Source organism: Adiantum capillus-veneris, chromosome 25 (genome assembly GCF_014529385.1).
Source record: "Adiantum capillus-veneris isolate H3 chromosome 25, ASM1452938v2, whole genome shotgun sequence".
In the NCBI taxonomy this organism is placed as follows: domain Eukaryota; kingdom Viridiplantae; phylum Streptophyta; class Polypodiopsida; order Polypodiales; family Pteridaceae; genus Adiantum; species Adiantum capillus-veneris.
In genome coordinates this window covers 242,592-259,473 of record NC_140955.1, presented here as the reverse complement: position 1 = coordinate 259,473, position 16,882 = coordinate 242,592, and the positions used below count along the sequence as shown (strand labels likewise).

Sequence of the window (16,882 nt, the reverse complement as noted above, 5' to 3'; positions counted from 1 at the left end):
ACCCAAGTTTCTCGTGAACTTAAGAACCAAAGATCATAGTGCATGGTCGTCACCCGAAGCTGAATGGATACTTCGTATACATGTGATGAGCATGAGAGAGGTGACGAAGAATTTTCCCCACCAGGAGATTTTTTCGACCCTCCCCCTTCGCCATCTACGCCACCAAGTGTACCAAACCCTATGGAGGCAATGGTCAAGCAGATGATGTATATGATGGTCAAACAAGAAGTGACTCGCATGGACATGATGGCCAAACAAGAAGAGACTCGCATGAACATGATGGCCCAACAACAAGAAGCTCATCGTTGGCACAACAAGAAGCAAATTGCCTTGCTTTAGAACGCGAGTGCGACGAACGAAAAGAACAAAGAAAGGAGGAAGCGGCAGCACGAAGCGCGGCCTTGGAGGCCGAGCGTGAAGCTCAAAGAGTGGCCTTGGAGATCGAGCGTGAGGCTCAACGAGAACTACGCACTCAAGAATTGATTCGACAAGTACTTGCCTCGAAGTCCGAACCAGCCAAAGATCGTGGGAGTTCATCAAGTGGCGCAAGCCACGATGCGGATTCCAACAACCCAGTCACAGAGAAGTTGACTTCCAGTAAGTATGATGGTAGGATGATGCTACGGTTATTCATTCTTGGTTGCATCAATTTAATGCTTATTTTGCGACAACTAAGAAGACAAGAAATAGCAAGGTTTTGACGGCAGCTATGTACCTTGCCGATGATGCCATTAATTGGTACCACGCATGGCAAGAGCCACAGTTAGCCGCGCACCTAGAGGAAGCCGACGAATTCACGCCCCTTTCCTTCAATTGGGCTGATTTCCAAGACAAGTTCAAGGCGCGGTTTATGCCACCTCAGTACCTGGCACGATTGAAGGACGATTGGCGCGCTCTCAAGCAAAATGGTATGCCGGTTATGTCTTTTTCTAATCGTGTTTTGCAGCTAGGTACTCAATTACGCAAATCGGATTCGGAGCGCAAGAAGGCATTTCTCTACGGATTGGACGAGTATATCAAGTATGATGTCGAGGTACTTGATCCAATCGATCTCAACAAGGCGGTAGCGATTGCTCTCGCACACGAGATGAAGCACAACAAGGGAAAGCCTAAGGAAAACAAGACTTCTCAAGGAACCTCTCAGACTTCTCAGAACCCTCAAAACGGTAAGAACGGTAAGAATGGTAACTCTTCTAACCAATCTTCCAACATTCTCACAGAAAAGAATTCTTCCAATGAATCTAAGAGTAAGGCTAACACAATTGCTAAACCTAAGCTTACTCCAGATGAAAAGGTAGCACAAGGAATTGCAGGAGGATACATCACGTCGGAAGAGCAAAGCACTTATTCTAAGGAAGGTTGTTGTTTTCATTGTCACATTAAGGGTCACATAAAAAGAACATGTCCTAAGCTTGAATCGAATGAATCTAAAGAATCCACAGAACCCACTTCCTCTGTCAATGCAATTAATGATAACACGAGTGTGCCCCAAGTTTCTGATGACCCTCCCATTGATGATTCTCTCATTAAATGTTATGGTCATATGATGGGGCAACGTTTTGTCATATGGTTTGACCTAGGTAGTATGCATGATGTATCAATCCCTCTCTTGTTGAGAAAGCCCGCCTAGAAGTTGGTCAGAGATCTCCTATCGAGGTCTCTGGCTTTGTTCCCGGTATGGATGCTCTCATCACGGAGGAGTGCCTTGATGTGTTGTTTGCAATTCAACAAGCTGCCTTCACTAGAAGATTTGTTGTCTCTCCTCTCTCAGGATGTGATATGATTTTGGGCATTCGATGGTTTCGAGATGCTAACCCTCATTGATTGGGAGGCTAACACTTTCACTCTCAATGCCAAAAGTGATTCTCCCATTGTTATTCATGGAGAGGACATTGTTCATTCTCCGTCTCTCATTGCTAATATGCAGGAGAAGATTGCACGGATTCATGAGAAGGAGACTCTCTCAGTCTCTTTTTCTTCCACAGCATGACACACAGGATTTGCATGATTGTGAGCAGCATGATGATTTGAATGATAATGCTAAGTATGACGAGTTGCATTAAGAAGACGTGATTGTTCACAAGGATGGTGTGTTAGTTGATGCTTTTCCTAGCGAAGCTAACCTCTTTGTAGATTCGATCAATCACGAAGAACCGATCTTGGCTTTCGAGTCGAGGTTCAAAGAACCCCCATAGGACAATCCGATCATTCAGGAAGAAGCGATCTTGGCTCTCGAGCTTAGGTTCAAAGAGCCCTCACAGAAAGTATTATGTGTTCGCATGATTGATACGCACGCATTGTTCGAATGTTTCATTCGTGATCGTTTCCTGTATTTTAGTTAGCATCGTTATGTGAGCCCTTTTACTAGGCATGACATATTGTATGTTTGAGCACGTTTCTCTCATGGATGAGCACGAATGTATGTGGATTTTTCATGAAAAGTTGAAAAGTATGTATATAAAAAAGTCACATTCCATGTCTCTTTCTTGGCATGACACAATTTCCGAATGAGCACATGACAGTATGAGCACCAAGCGTGCACATTTCCATTGTGTTTTGCTACAGTTGATTGCTCTAGATCATAAGAGAAAGATTCGATCTCATTGTTTGCGTGTATGTGGTGAACGGTTTGTCACTCCGTCTCTATGTTCATCTACATTGCATACACAGTCTTTAGCAATCTTTAGCAAAGACAAGATTTTTTCCACTCACTTTACATGGAATGGGTATGTTTATGGTTTTGTGTTGGAAATGGTTTCAGGAATTTTCAGCCATGGAGGTTCTTGTAGAAGAAAGAAGCAAGACTCTAAACGAAGTTGACGCATAGAAGGAGCCACAGAAGACTTCGTGTTGCTTTAGGCGCGGCCCAAAGAAGCAAGCGTTGCAGACCTTTATGAAGGTCAAGACCGTACGACCCACACATTAGAGTGGGCCGGTGAAGAGTCCCTTCGAGGATTCCGGATGCTATTGGTGATCTCCCTCAACGCCATACAGTTTGGTACCAGTACCTCACTTTGAAAAGGAGGGGATGTCACGTGATACATCCAACCCTATGTGCCCGTGGACAAGCTACAACATGATTAGGGTTCAGTCAATCCAGTCAGTCTAGATTAGAAGTGATCTGGCACTTTTGTGAGTCTATTCGTAGACCGTGCATGCCCAAGCACTTAGTGTAGATGCATATCCTCTGGTTGCACACATCATGATTATAAGCATTCCCATCAAAATCAGTCAGGGGAATTTTCGAGTGATTTTAGCCTATTTTCCCTATTTTTGACATTTTCACTTATTAATTTAAGGTGACTTCCCAACAAAAGTAGGTAGGGCAATTTGGGTAAGGAAATATATAAGCAAACCAAAGTTAGCACTAAATGGCAGAAGAGGCAGTAGGAGCTCCCCGCTCAACAGGCATCTTCTCAGCAAGAACCATCAAGACCTTCAAGCCCTTCGCGTTTTTCCAACCTCCCATACAACCTAGCGTTTTGATCATCGCCATCAACCCCTGCAATGTCAGCGTTTTCAGCATGTCATCTCATCGCCAACAAACCTAGCACCTAGCGTTTTCCACTAACGCCAGCAAGGCTGCCCCATCCAGCGTTTTTCAGTTTTGAACATAGCAGACAAGGCAGCGTTTTCATCAAGGCAGCGTTTTCATCTACAGATCACAACAGCCTCAGCGTTTTGTCAACGATTTCAGCATCAAGAAAACGCAGCCAAGATCAGCGTTTTTCAGCCACCCAACACAGCCCCAGATTCATTAGATTTTCAGCAGTTGGAAGATTGCAGAATTCAGTCTTTAGGTCATCATCGTCGTCTTCACCGTCGTCACCAACATAGCCTAGACTTGCATCAATTTTATGCATCACCATTGTACCAGATTGTGCAATCATAAGTAGACCACTCTTGCCGACGAGAGTGGGGCCTTCGGAGGAGGGTTTTGCAACGTCTTTGGTGTCGTATCTCTCTTCTCTCTCTATCTATCAGTCTCATACACTTGCACGCACAATGTCCATTCACTTTGTTTGTGATCATAGCATTCTCTCATTAAGAACGGAAGGCTCTATCTTCCATAAGAACAGAAGGAACCTTCAGCATAGTTCGGAGCACTCATCTTGAGCAAAGCGCAAACATTCATTCCGCTGCACCTTACACTACAATCTGGACATCAACAACATTAACCTGATAGATCTCTATACTACCTCTCAACGAGTTTATCGTGCTAATTACATTGGATTATCTTCTAGGATCATTGTTTGCATCTCCGTACAACCTTCTACAAATTTATAACAGGATGTTTTTTAGCCTTTCTAATTGAGGGTCTTCATTCGGCTCTTGGGAATCATCTGGCTTTGTGTCATTTATGGCAAGTAGTTGGCTATCATCCTCCAATTTCGCAATGCTTGAAGGAAAATTTAATGAATAACAAAAACAATAAAAAGACTACATTTTATGAGACCGTTGCCTTTACTTCAACACTATGGACCAAGGGTAAGTACGTATGTCCTACATATAGTTGTCCCTCATTATCGTCATTGTGGTGACTTTGTCCTGCGCTCGTCAATGATGGGTACAACCTGCAAACAAATTATAGATATATCTGTCAATTTTCTAGCTAATTAGACATCGAAAAACATAGTCTTAGCGTGAAAATTGGTGAAAATGAAGGGTCTTTTGCAATAAAACAAGGCACTAGTATCCTATCTATTTCTTCCCAACAATAGCGGAACTTAGCCCTTGAGTTTGTACAACAGTTTGACGTCACCTTCTCTGGAGAGCGGTTCTCAGAACATTCCAGGGAGCGAAAGGTGGCATCTTACTTGAAAGGAACGGTGCAGGCATCTTACTTGAAAGGAACGGTGCAGGCATGGTGATCTACTCTGTTGTTACGCAGAGAAACACATGCGGCGTAGTTAAAATTCCTTTTTTGCACGTCAACTTGGATATAAGATGAATATGCAAGAGATGTCATCACGACTTGGCCTCACTTGAAAATGACTGAGAAAGATATATAGGATGATTACTGTTTGAGGTTTTGGGATACTTGTATGCCAGTGTCTTCGTTTCGGAAGATTACTTTCAAAGACTAGATTGAGCGGTTTTGCTATGGTTTGCCAAAGAGATTCAAGACTATGCTTTAAACCAGAAGTCTGACTCCATTCAGAGACTTATGGGACATGATTAAGCAACGATTTGGAATGCATGCTGGCTCATTGACTTATGTGACGGGCAGGGGATAACAGCTCATCACAGGATTCTGGAGAATCATAGGGTTCCGACGAACTAAGGGAACCAGATGCAAGTTCATCAAAGGATTCCAGAGAAAGAGGAATCAGATGATAGTGCGTCTTAGGGTTCCGATGATTGACTCTGACGTGCCAATGGACAGGGGAAGCGAAAGACGCCACCCCACAGGTCCGAGGGCACAAGGAAAGAAAGGAAAAAGGGAATCAGTTGGTAGATCAGAACATTTTCCAGACCCAGGATAAGATTTTTGAAGGCGACGAGTACACGAGGGACTTGGACACTGCTTTTGCCAAGGTCCGTGAGGCTTTAGAGAAATCTCAAGAACGACATAAGAAGGCAGCAGATCGACATCTACGAGACTTGAAATTAAAGGAAGACGATTGGGTGCTCTTACGTTTTGAGAAGGCACGCCTAAGGAAATGGAAGGGAAAGGAGCGGCTTTTTCCAAAGCTTAGCATGAGGTATTATGGCCCTTTCCAGATTAAAGAAAAGAGAAATGATGTCTCCTTTTGACTCAAGCTGCCTGATACTTGGAAGATTCACAATGCATTCCATGTGAGTCTCTTGAAACCTTTTAAAGGTGAGGTGCCAGTTGATGGGGAGCCTGATGAGCAACCCGAAGTGGAGAGAGCAAGGAGATATTCCAAGTCTGGCCTTCTTGAACTTAGGAAGCACCCAATCTCCTTTCTTTGAATGCATGTCGCAACTATGGTTATCCACTGCCCTTTATGCAAATTTCCTTTATTGAAGAAGACATAAGTGTCATATACCTGGATGAATATAGGAAGAGCCCAAATTCACCTATGAAGGAAAGTAGAGGAAATCTTTCCATTTGAGCAAAGCTTGATACACAAGGAAAGAAAAGTGAAGGGAAAGGTGTGCAGAAAACTTGGTCAAGTTTAGGAATCTTGCTTTGGACACCAAGTAGATTGAGGAGGAGTACTTGGCAGGTACTCCTTAGTTGTTACAGCTTTACCTTGAGGATTTTGTCTTGGCACCTACATGCCAAGAGTTTAGGCAGATTGAACGGTTGAGTGTGGTGCTATGTCTGCTCGACAGGAGAGAGCCACTCCACTCCCTTGCCAATAGATCAACAAGGATGGTGAATAGAGTCAAACGATTCTGTCTTTGACATTTCCAGGGGTATTTTCATGATGTATCCTGCTTGGTGATTCCTATGCATGTACATAAAAGTGATTGTTGCAACAAAGATGTTAACTCTGCAAAGTCTAGTGGTTTGCTGTATGATTTGATTGTGAGTGAGGTGGTATGAGTGCATCATTTTATTTCGGTTCAATAGTGTGGTGATGATGATGATTCTAATGCATTGGAGACACCATAATAGAGGTCAATGCGGCCTTGGATGTGATGAGTAGATAGATCTAGTGCGCCAATGAAGCATCTGAGGTCCATAGCAGATAAGGATGTGAATGCTGAGTAGTGAATGCTATATGAAATCTTAGCTTTTAGGAGGTGTACAATTCCCCCCATACATTAGATATATAACTTCAAACTATGATGACCTTCCAAGTGCATGAGAGTCATTTTCCCTTCCTTCTTAGCTGCCATCATGCGTTTGTTCAAAAGTTCTGAAACAACGAGGGGTTTTCAAAAGTTTCTAAAAGTTTCCATATGGTGCGGAAGGCCATATGTTATGGTCTGTACCGGTAGGCTTGCATGCGTGTACTACACTCAATATTGGTTTTGATAGATTTTTTTCACTCGTTATGCTGCCCCCAAAAATAAACTGTAGTTAAACGTCACAAGACATTTTATGGAGTCTTCTAAGTTATTGAACATTTTGCATTTGATAGAATTTTACTTTATGTTTCTGTTTCTCCCAAAATCTAAACATTTCAAGATATTGTTTTTAATCTCTGTCTATCGCATTCATGTGATGCAGTAAAGTGAACCTGCAGGGGTGAACTTAACCTGATAGCCAGCACAATTTACTGGTTTTCACTAGGGCTTGATGTTTTAGAACTTGTAGTTTTACGTAGGCCATCCTTAGTATTTTGTACTTTTGAGCTGATTTGCTCATAGGGTTATAGCAGCTGGCGTTGCTGGTAGTTTTATTAATTGTAGCTGTAGATCTTTTACATGATTTTTCTCTACATCATTTTACGTTGTCTATGCAGGATGAAAAATACTACAGCAAGTTGCCTGAACCAACGGATGAAGAGAATGATATGCTTGATCTCGCTTTTGGTCTAACCGAAACGTGAGTGACTTTTTTACATTACTTAGGGCTGTTTGAAATATAAATTTCTTGATACAAGTTTGTGTGCTGCTTGATTCTGTTGATTGAACAAATCCGCAACCAATGAAGCCATTTTCACTTTATTCCTCTCTCTCTCTCTCTCTCTCTCTCTCTCTCTCTCTCTCTCTCTCTCTCTCTCTCTCTCTCTCTCTCTCTCTCTCTCTCTCGTGTGGCAAATTGGGTTTTCTTGAGCTCAAGAGGAACCACTCAAATAGCAGATTTTGAGTGCAAGACTCATCGGATCTATGTTTGTTGAGGTTTTTTGGGATCGGTTCTGCAATGTTAAAATTTCTGTTCTCATATGCGCACGTGCACGTGCACGCGCCCGTACGTGACTAAGAAGATCCAGACTTGGGCAGGTTACGTTCTGTCATGCATTGCCACTGATAGACTTGCGTAGAGTATGGGGGCTATTCGGTGGCTACATACAGAGGAGTTTTTGTTTGCCGCTCATTCTATATGTGGACCATACTCAGTCTACGGTTGTTAGAACACTTTGATGCTCTCCAGACCACTATGGCTCTTGTTTTACAGTACGCTTCTCTTTTTGTTACAGGACAACTCCTCGGATCTCCCCTGCATGATGGGGATGCTCTTCCTTTAGCTCTTGTTCCACGGCTTCGGTTAGGGATCAAGAGGGCTCCACATTGATTTTTTAGTCTCGTAGCCATTGATATGGTTTATGTATGTCTTTGAAATTTTAGGTTTATGTATCTCTTTGAGGTTTTAGGTTGATAAGGTTGATGTATGTCTTTGAGGTTCAAGTTCATCATTTTTTGCTACATGGATTTGCATATTGTTACTTGGAATGTCAATGGATTGCATCGCACTAGCCGGAGACAATATTTTCTTCGTAGAGATTTGTGTTCTCATGTAGATTGAAATGTGGGTATAGTTGTTGTGCAGGAGCACAAGCTAAGTATGGACAGCTACTGTAGATGTGGCAAGTTGCTATGTGGGTCTTCGCGTAGGTTTTGGGAAACTATGATCTGCCATCAGTATTGTAGCAGTGGTGTATGTTCTTTTGTTGGACCCATTGGCGACATTGTGTAAGTGACCATGGTACTTTGGTACCTGGTAGAGCGATGTGGCTTTCTCTAGAGATCGATGACTCTTTTGTTAGTCCCTAATCGGATCCATCCTGCACACATGACATGATGCAAGCCAAACTCACACCTAGATACGTAGTGAGCGGACATTAGGCTCACCTCCCAGCCTTTTTAGCCAATACGGGCTCACCCTCGAGCTTGGGAGCGTGCTGCAGCCAAGTGGGCTAGCCTCTGCCACAAGGGCTCGTGTCCCATATCAACAAGCCCACACCAGTACGGGTGTGCAGGTAGAGCTGCCAAGGGCCTAGAGCCCAATGTGGTGATCACACAAGATGTCTCACAAATAAGACTCAAGTCCTATTTATAGGACTTCATAACCAAAGGGCCAGGTTCACACTAGCTTGACTTACTGCAATTTCCCATTCTGATGTCTGGGGATGCAACTTCTTTGGTAGGTGATGTGTATCTATGTCCCCACTTCTACTCAAGAGAGAGCTGAGTTTTGGTAGGAGAGATTGTTGGCGGTGATTTCAACAATGTAGACATTTAAGGATTGTTGTGCAATTATGACGCCTTCTTTACCATTTATTGCACCACGTAAAAGAGATGCTTGTGACATATTCCTTTTATGGTACAAATGCGTGGCATGTCTCATCCTTGATTCACATTCCGTAGTCATTGTAGTTTTCTTGGCTTTCAGGAGGCAGTCAGGTCTCTTGCTAGAGCAATTAGATAGATTTTACATTGGCGAGTATCTCATGGTGGGACAATTACTATTTGGCATGCTACAATGCTCTTTGACCATGCCCCGGTTTCTTTGCATTTGAGATTACTTCCTCTATGCCTAGACGAGGATCACGTAAACCTAACTCAGTGTTACAGGATGTTCCATTGTGTTGGACGAATGAGAATTTTTGGTTCCTCACCAGTGATTAAGATCCAACAACCCATTTAGCTACACACATTACTTTGTCTTCTCAAGCTTGCAGAAAAAAGGCGGGAGAGCTGCAATGAGCTTTGTTTTGCAAAGGACAAGAGGGTATATGATCGTTTGAGTTGCATACGCCGACAACGTTAGGCCAGGAGGTGAGTTTATGGGTGAGTCGGAGTTTGACACCTAAGAGACTCTTAGTCACATTTAGACTGAGAAATCCGCATTCTTCTATCATGCTTCGATATCGACATGGATATCCAAGACGGATAGGATAAATAAGCATTTCTTTGCATATTTCAAGGAGCATCCCAAGGAGAACTATATTAGGGCCTTGTGTGATTCTGCAGACAGGTTGAGCACAGGTCTTGATGAGGTTCTTGACATAGCTTCAGATTATTTTGAGCATTTGTTTACTACAGATCAGTTGACTGATGATGATATGCATGCTAGAGAGGAGGTCTGCTCTCATGGCCAGCTAGTGGTTATGGAGGCTATCCCACACTATTTACTGGCTTCTTTCACTTTGCAAGAGACACATGATGCAGTGGTTGGTCTTTATGGTGCATCTTGTCGTGGAGAGGATGGGTTGATTCGGTAGTTTTTCTTGCAGTTTTGGGATGTGCTTAGCCCAACCATGCTTTCTGGCTTATAACACATTTTTGATACTGGAGAGATGCCTGCCATTGTGTGTTTGGGGCTCATTTCATTTATACTGAAAGGCGCATATGCATCGTCCGTCTGACTGTGGAGGTTGATTACTCTCATGTCTTCCGTGTATAAGATAAGATCTTTGCTTGCATGATTAGCATGCGTTTGAGACTATTTCTGCATGATCTCATTCATGCTTCATAGGTAGGTTTCTGCAAGATCGATGCATTTTGGACATCTTAACATTTTGAGGCAGTTGAATGGACATGCCAAACAGGATAGCCGGTAGCGATCAGGCTTCTTGATTTCGATTGGGGTTTTCTAGAGGGCATTGTATAGAGAATCGGTTCCCCCTTACTGTGGATTATCGGTGGTGCTCCGTTATATCATAGTGCTTCTAGTGCTACCATGATTAGAGGCCACATTGGGTAGCGATTTCCTTTGTGTCACTTAGTCAAACAGGTTGTCCCTTGGCAGCTAACTTGTTTTTGTTTTTGTTGAGGCCATTTAGCTTTTCTTGCGTAGCAGGACTCTACAATTGCGAGGTCTTGCTATGCCTTTGGATGGCTCGCCAGATTTGTTGGATCAAGAGTAGGCAGATGACACTTTGCTCTTTGTATGTTATGAGACACACTTTGGACAGTTTACAGGATGCTCTTGCTACCTGTTGCTTGGTTAGTGGTGCACTCGTTAACAGGCACAAGTCCTTTGGTTTCCTTGTAGGAGTTGATGGGGACTGTCAATGGGGTGTGCAAGACAATTTCACATGGCTGCCCAAAGATAGACTTGCAGATACTTAGGTTTTGAGGTTGACATTGATGTGTCTGTTTAGCAGCAATTTTAGCTAGTTTTACTGTCTATCAGGAGGAAGCTTTGCCATTGGTCTTCCTTACATTTGTCATTGATTGGCAGAGCCCTTGCGGTGAATCAAGTACTCGTTGCAACGGCTTGATTCACTATATCTTGCATGACTCTCTGTTTTGGAGTCATGGAATGTTTGTGCAGCCTAGTGTAAAACTTTCTATGGAGATGGATCTATGCACGGCCTTGAGTTCATTGGGACACAATTATATTGCCTAGAGAGAAGGAATTCTTGGGGATTATTGATCCAAAGATGCAGAGGAAGGCCAAGCTCATAGTACACGGGTTGTTTCCTTGGGCTGAGCCTCGGAAACAATTTCTATACCATGCTTTGTCATGTGTCTCTCCTCGGTTTGGATATGTGGATAGTCTCAGAGCTTGGTGCTCAACCATCAGATTCAGCTTTACAGATTCTCCTTTGGATGTCTCTTATTTGTCGCCCTTTATGTGCTGTGTGTTGAAGATTTGGATGAATTTGCCCCTTGCTTTGACTCGGCACCCACTTTCTTGTGTGGAGGAGTAGAGAGGCAGCCACTTTTTGGGAATGCATACGCGACAGATTTAGAGGGCTGTCAGCTAGGAGAGAGGATGCACATTGATTGGGCTAGATGGGATGCTGGTCCAGTAGCATCTTTACGTCGTCAGTTAGTTGCTTCCTTGGTTGGTGCCGAGAGGTCATTGTTGCTACCTATTGGATTTGTAGAGGGGCTGCTGCTTGTTTGAGAGAAATTGATGAGAATATTGCTGCTGATGACATGGCTACATTGGGAGCTAGAGTGTTGTACCTTCTCATGAGGGTTGGTCGATGAGTTTCGACCCTAAATCTGGAGACCGTGTTGTTGTGCAGGAGGGGATTGTGATGTTTGGCATTGCACAGACTAGCCATCATGTATCAAATTAGTTTCTCAAGGTGAGGTACCTATTGATTAATGATCATAGGCAACCTGTTCGAGTAGTGGACTCTTTAGAGAGGCACTCATGTTGACCTGTTTTCACTACAAAGAAGGCACCACTTGGGAGGTTGTGGATATGGCAGGGATGGCCACTGATTGAGTTGGACCGGGATCCAGGTGTTTGGATCGTCTCCCTTGGTAGGGGGATTATCTTGCAGACACGATGCCTGGCTCACCGTGGTGGGATTAAGCGCATTTACCCTACATTTGAGCGACAGTGTTGGTCATGCATTTGGACCTTAAGGATTAGCCGCATGATATGCTATTTCATGTGGATCATTGCACATACAAGATTGCCTATTGGCACTTGGGCTTGGATTACTGCTCATGATCCGAATTGCCAGAGATGTACTTTGTATCTTGAGTCTTTGAGGCATTGTTTTTGGGTTTGCCCATATATTCAGCTAGTTTGGAGAGCGGTTGGTTGTTGGTTGATCAGAGTGGGCGTTCATGATGGTTTTGTGATGTTTTGCTTTTGCAATTTGGGGGGTCACACAGATTTTTCAAGGCTACTTTCTTTGGATTTGGCCGAGATCTTGAGTTCTTTTCAGATTGGACCATGGTAACATCACTTGGCTTTACGCACCTCCACAATGATTTTTGCATTCCTTATACAAGCCACCTTGATGTACATCCTCTAGGTGATAGACCTTGGAGCATCTCCAATGGTCTCTTGTATACACAATATACTGCCACTTTTCCTATCAAAACACACATGCGTGTGGCATAGTCACATGGGGACGGGGACGTGGCAAAACAGGGGACGGGGGGCGCGACAGGGGACGCGCTCTAAAAAACACTAGTTCTTTGCAAATTTAATACTGAGACAACAATGAACACTAAGAGCACAAGATTGCAAAGAAAAAGTGGGTTTTGCACTCATATTACATAATATCAAAATATAACAAAGGGCGTGCGGCGTGCGCGACACTGTTGGTGTGATGATCAATCATCAATCATCCTCGCCAAAGGGCAAAACATAATGATGTACAAATGCACGAGAGAGAGAGAGAGAGAGAGAGAGAGAGAGAGAGAGAGAGAGAGAGAGAGGTTTTATTATCGTCCTCGGAGGTCAAATATGACCTATGGGACCAAAGTTACATGTGATGTAGTATGTGTGTGGTTGATGAGTGATTCGTGATGCTCCAAAATTGCAGTGATGAGAGTCATAATGGAGAGCCCACACAATGGCTGAGATAGGAAAGCGTGTAGGTCTAAGTCATGGCTAAAAATGTGAGGGAAGTAAGTTCGGATGTGACAAAAAGCTGAGCATTCAAGTAGTGTGTGGTACTCAAACTCTCAAACTTGTAGTGAGGATAATGTGCACAATTGATTTGACTCTTCTCCATTGCTTCAATGCCCTGTCTCGCATCGAAGGGAATGGGAGCTAAGCTGGATGGTTGCGATAGTGCGTATCGCTGACAAGGGGATAGGCTCAAGCATGTAAGGGTGAGTACGGTTTCCTCTTTCAGCGAAGACCATGGTTTTGTAGTTGGGGGCAATATGGGTGGTGTAATGGATGAAGTGTGACCCATCGGATTCCTCCCAAGCCGTAATACATTGGCATTGTAGAAAAGCTTCATTCACTTGGGAGTCTATTGAGGCATCATGTAGCAAGTGTAATGCATCCCATCTTCCAAACCATTTCTTTATGTCTTGCATCCATCCTGTGGTCAAGATCTTGCTTATATGTGTCTTTTGAACTTTTTTGCTTGCTTCCCATGGAATTGTAGGACGTCGATGTGAGCGGTTTTGATGCATATTTATCATGTACTCCACAACCCTTTCCATGCCCATAACCTCAATTGGAAGAGATCTCGGCTCAAGAAGTCGGAGCATATATGGTGTTTGTGTCTTAACTTGGAGAAAGTTTACCTGAGAACGCTTATGGACATTCTCAAACTCTTTCCAAGTAGACTTTGAGATGCCCCGCTCCACACTTGGAACTCCATAAAGAAGAATCGGTGTCACCAATTTGTCAAAAGGTACTTCTTGAGAACCCAACACTTAATGTTTCCCGCATTACACAAGTTCTCAAATGCATAGTACGCTCTCTTTCCGCTTGGGGCTCGCATGCTTACAAACCATTGGAGAAAAACTACCTACAGATGCAGAAGTACAAAGAATAAAGTTAGAACCGTAGAGCCTGGAACAGAGTGAAAGTGGGGGAGTGCTCTGCTGCAGAGCGGGTTGCCAGACTCCTCAACGTCATCAGAGAGAGATCACACAGATAGGGAATTGATATTAGCATGCTGTTCAAGAGAGGCTGCCACCCTTCACGCAGATTGTGGGAGTATTCTTCAGGAGATTCTTAGCCCCCCATCATTCATGTATAACATCGTAAGTACATGTTAGTACTCGATGGAGCTAGTTAGATCTGCATAGCATAATTGTACACTAAATCCATCTAGTACTACATTTTGAGCTCCTATAGATGGAGCTTCATTTCATCCTTCTTTTCAGTTCAGTTTTCTTGTCCTTTTCTTCCATTTTCTATGACACCAGAGGGCACTGACAGGGTGTACTATTGATTTGTCTTCTTCTGCCTCTGGTAAAGAAACATCTCTCTCTAATGGGGCTTGTACCGTTTGCAGTACATGAAATTCAGTCATAGGCATTACAAGAAATATGGGAAAACCCGTGGATATACAATGACATCACAGGGATAAGGCACTTATAAACCCACAGAATACAAACAATAAGATACAGTCAATCATCAAAAGTGGTGTAGAAGCCACTGGCTGCGTGAAGCCTACACAAATCTACCAAAAGCTCTGTCCACTGATGGCAGTGTAGCAAAACGGTGTAGTCCAGTGCTACATAGCAAAAATGATTTGAGGTATCTGCTGTAAAAACAGTTCTGTAAGAGCTATTAGAAACCATGGGATTGAGAAGCCCCCATGTGCCTCTGTGTGTGTGTGTGTGTGTGTGTGGTCTCTGTGTGTGTGTGTGTGTGTGTGTAGGCACAGAGAGAGATAGATAGATAGATTGAATTATCGTCCACGGAGGTCAGATATGACCTATGGGACCAGAAACAAAACATTACAAAAGATTCCTTCTGATACATATCAGTTAAGGACTGAGGGTCCATCGAAGGTGGAAAATTGAAGATAAGGTGGAGTGACCTAAGTTGGGGTAGGTGATAAGGAGGGAGCCGATTTGGGAGTTCGGAACTCCTGGATGATGGCTTTACCTCCTCCATAAACTGCCCATTTCCCTGCTATGCGCGCTCCTCGCATCTTTTGGAGTTCGGCCTTCTTCTGTTTGAGTTGGGTGGGTGTGAGATCTTCAGCAAACCAGATTTTTGTGTCCTTGAGAAGCCTCGATTGCTCAAGGATCTTGACTCGATCCGCTTTGGTTTTGAAGGTGAGGATTGCATGGTTGGTACGATGCTCGTGAGCAAGAGTGGTGATTGTTGCTGGATCCCATTGTACCATGTGGGTTGTTCTTTGGATGCGAGCGAAAGACTCGTGGAACTTGGGGTCCCCCTCTCCTTGCCAGTCGCTTGGAAGTCCGCCAATGCGAACATTGAGAGCGATGTCATCTTGTCGCTGTCGTTCGTTCGTTCGTTCGTTCGTGAGAGAGAGAGAGAGAGAGAGAGAGAGAGAGAGAGAGCTGTGAATCTCATATTAAAAAGCTTATTCTCATTGCAGGTCTCGTTTAGGTTGTCAGGTGTTAGCAAAGCCTGAACTCGATGGTATGCGGCTTGCGCTACCTTCTGCCACCAGGAACTTTGCTGTAGATGGATATGTTCCGAAGCCTCATTAGTGCAATAGTAAAATTTTCAGCAGTATTTCAACAAAGCTGTCGAGGTGATTGTGCATAAATACCTGAGTTGAAGCCCCAGTGGTGTCAATTAAAAGAGAAGTGGAAATAGTTAGAGAAGTAGGGAACAAGCTGCTTCTTGTCATTTTCAGCTTGGTGCCTGATTGTGGAGATTTTGTTAGGCGTATGTGTGTGCTTGTTACGTCCATGCAAGACTGACAAGGCAGGCAATGCCAGTGGTGTTGGCGAGTGTGTAATCGATTGGCCTAGTACAACATGGCTAGCGTGCATGGCAATTTTACTATGAAAGCTACCAGGCCAAATCATGTATGAACAAGACTGGCTCTTTTTTCCTTTTTAGAGATCTTCCAAGGGGTGAGGAATTTTGATGGCTGAAGGGTCGTTTATTGAAACAGCATTTTGCAGATTGGTAAGTGTGTAAGATCGACCCGTGCAAGGAGGTGGTTTGTAGTTGTGAAGCAGCTAATATGATTGAAGTATAGGTATTTGTGAGATGAGAGCTCTTAACATGTAAAAATACTACTACAGGTTCTGTAGTAAAGAATGAAAAGGGGATGAATTGACGGTGCCTCTATTTTGATGGTTCTTCTTTTCTGTGGTTTTAGGTAATTCTTGGATTGCATTTTGCTACACATGCATTGCCAATTGCTGAAGCTTCTGCATGCCTTTGCAGCCTTGCATGCATATTGTACGACCTTATCGAGAAAACAGCCACCCTGCGATATGGTTAAAGGATGTTGTAACTAGTTAATGGGAGCGTTATCTTTTAAAGGTTTTGGAACATAGCTTGTGACAATGGTAGACATGTAGCAGTCCCTTGTTCAAAAGCTTGATATCTTGAGACTGGTCATAGCATTCTCCACTGTTATTACTCCTAACATAAGATATTAGTGTGATATAGCAAGCCACAATAGTGCTTAACAAAAAAAAAAAAACCAACTGATTAGTGAAAGTGTACATCACACTCTATTTGCTTAAGGAGGATTCCTTACTAAAGTTTTTGTAATGAAAGAAACGAATAGAGATTGCATTAGCTGAGGGTGTGCATGTCTAGCACGTGAGTGGTGTGCCATGTAGGCATCTACTATGACTAGAGGGTAGTGTATCCGTGGTTTTGAAATAAGTTATCCTTAAACTCCAACTTGTC

The 16,882-nt window shown here is 43.4% G+C and overlaps 1 protein-coding gene across 1 annotated transcript in view; it reads left to right on the top strand.

The window, feature by feature from the left end:
* LOC147424301 (uncharacterized) overlaps nt 1–16,305 on the top strand; it is a 96,326-nt gene extending 80,021 nt beyond the window's left edge. Inside the window, exons 6-7 of the mRNA XM_086499872.1 lie at nt 7,383–7,465; nt 15,603–16,305. Of these exons, the coding sequence (XP_086355998.1) occupies nt 7,383–7,465; nt 15,603–15,717 (198 nt within the window). The 3' untranslated portion in view covers nt 15,718–16,305. The remainder of the gene's footprint in view (nt 1–7,382; nt 7,466–15,602) is intronic.
* The last annotated feature ends 577 nt before the right edge of the window (nt 16,306–16,882 follow it).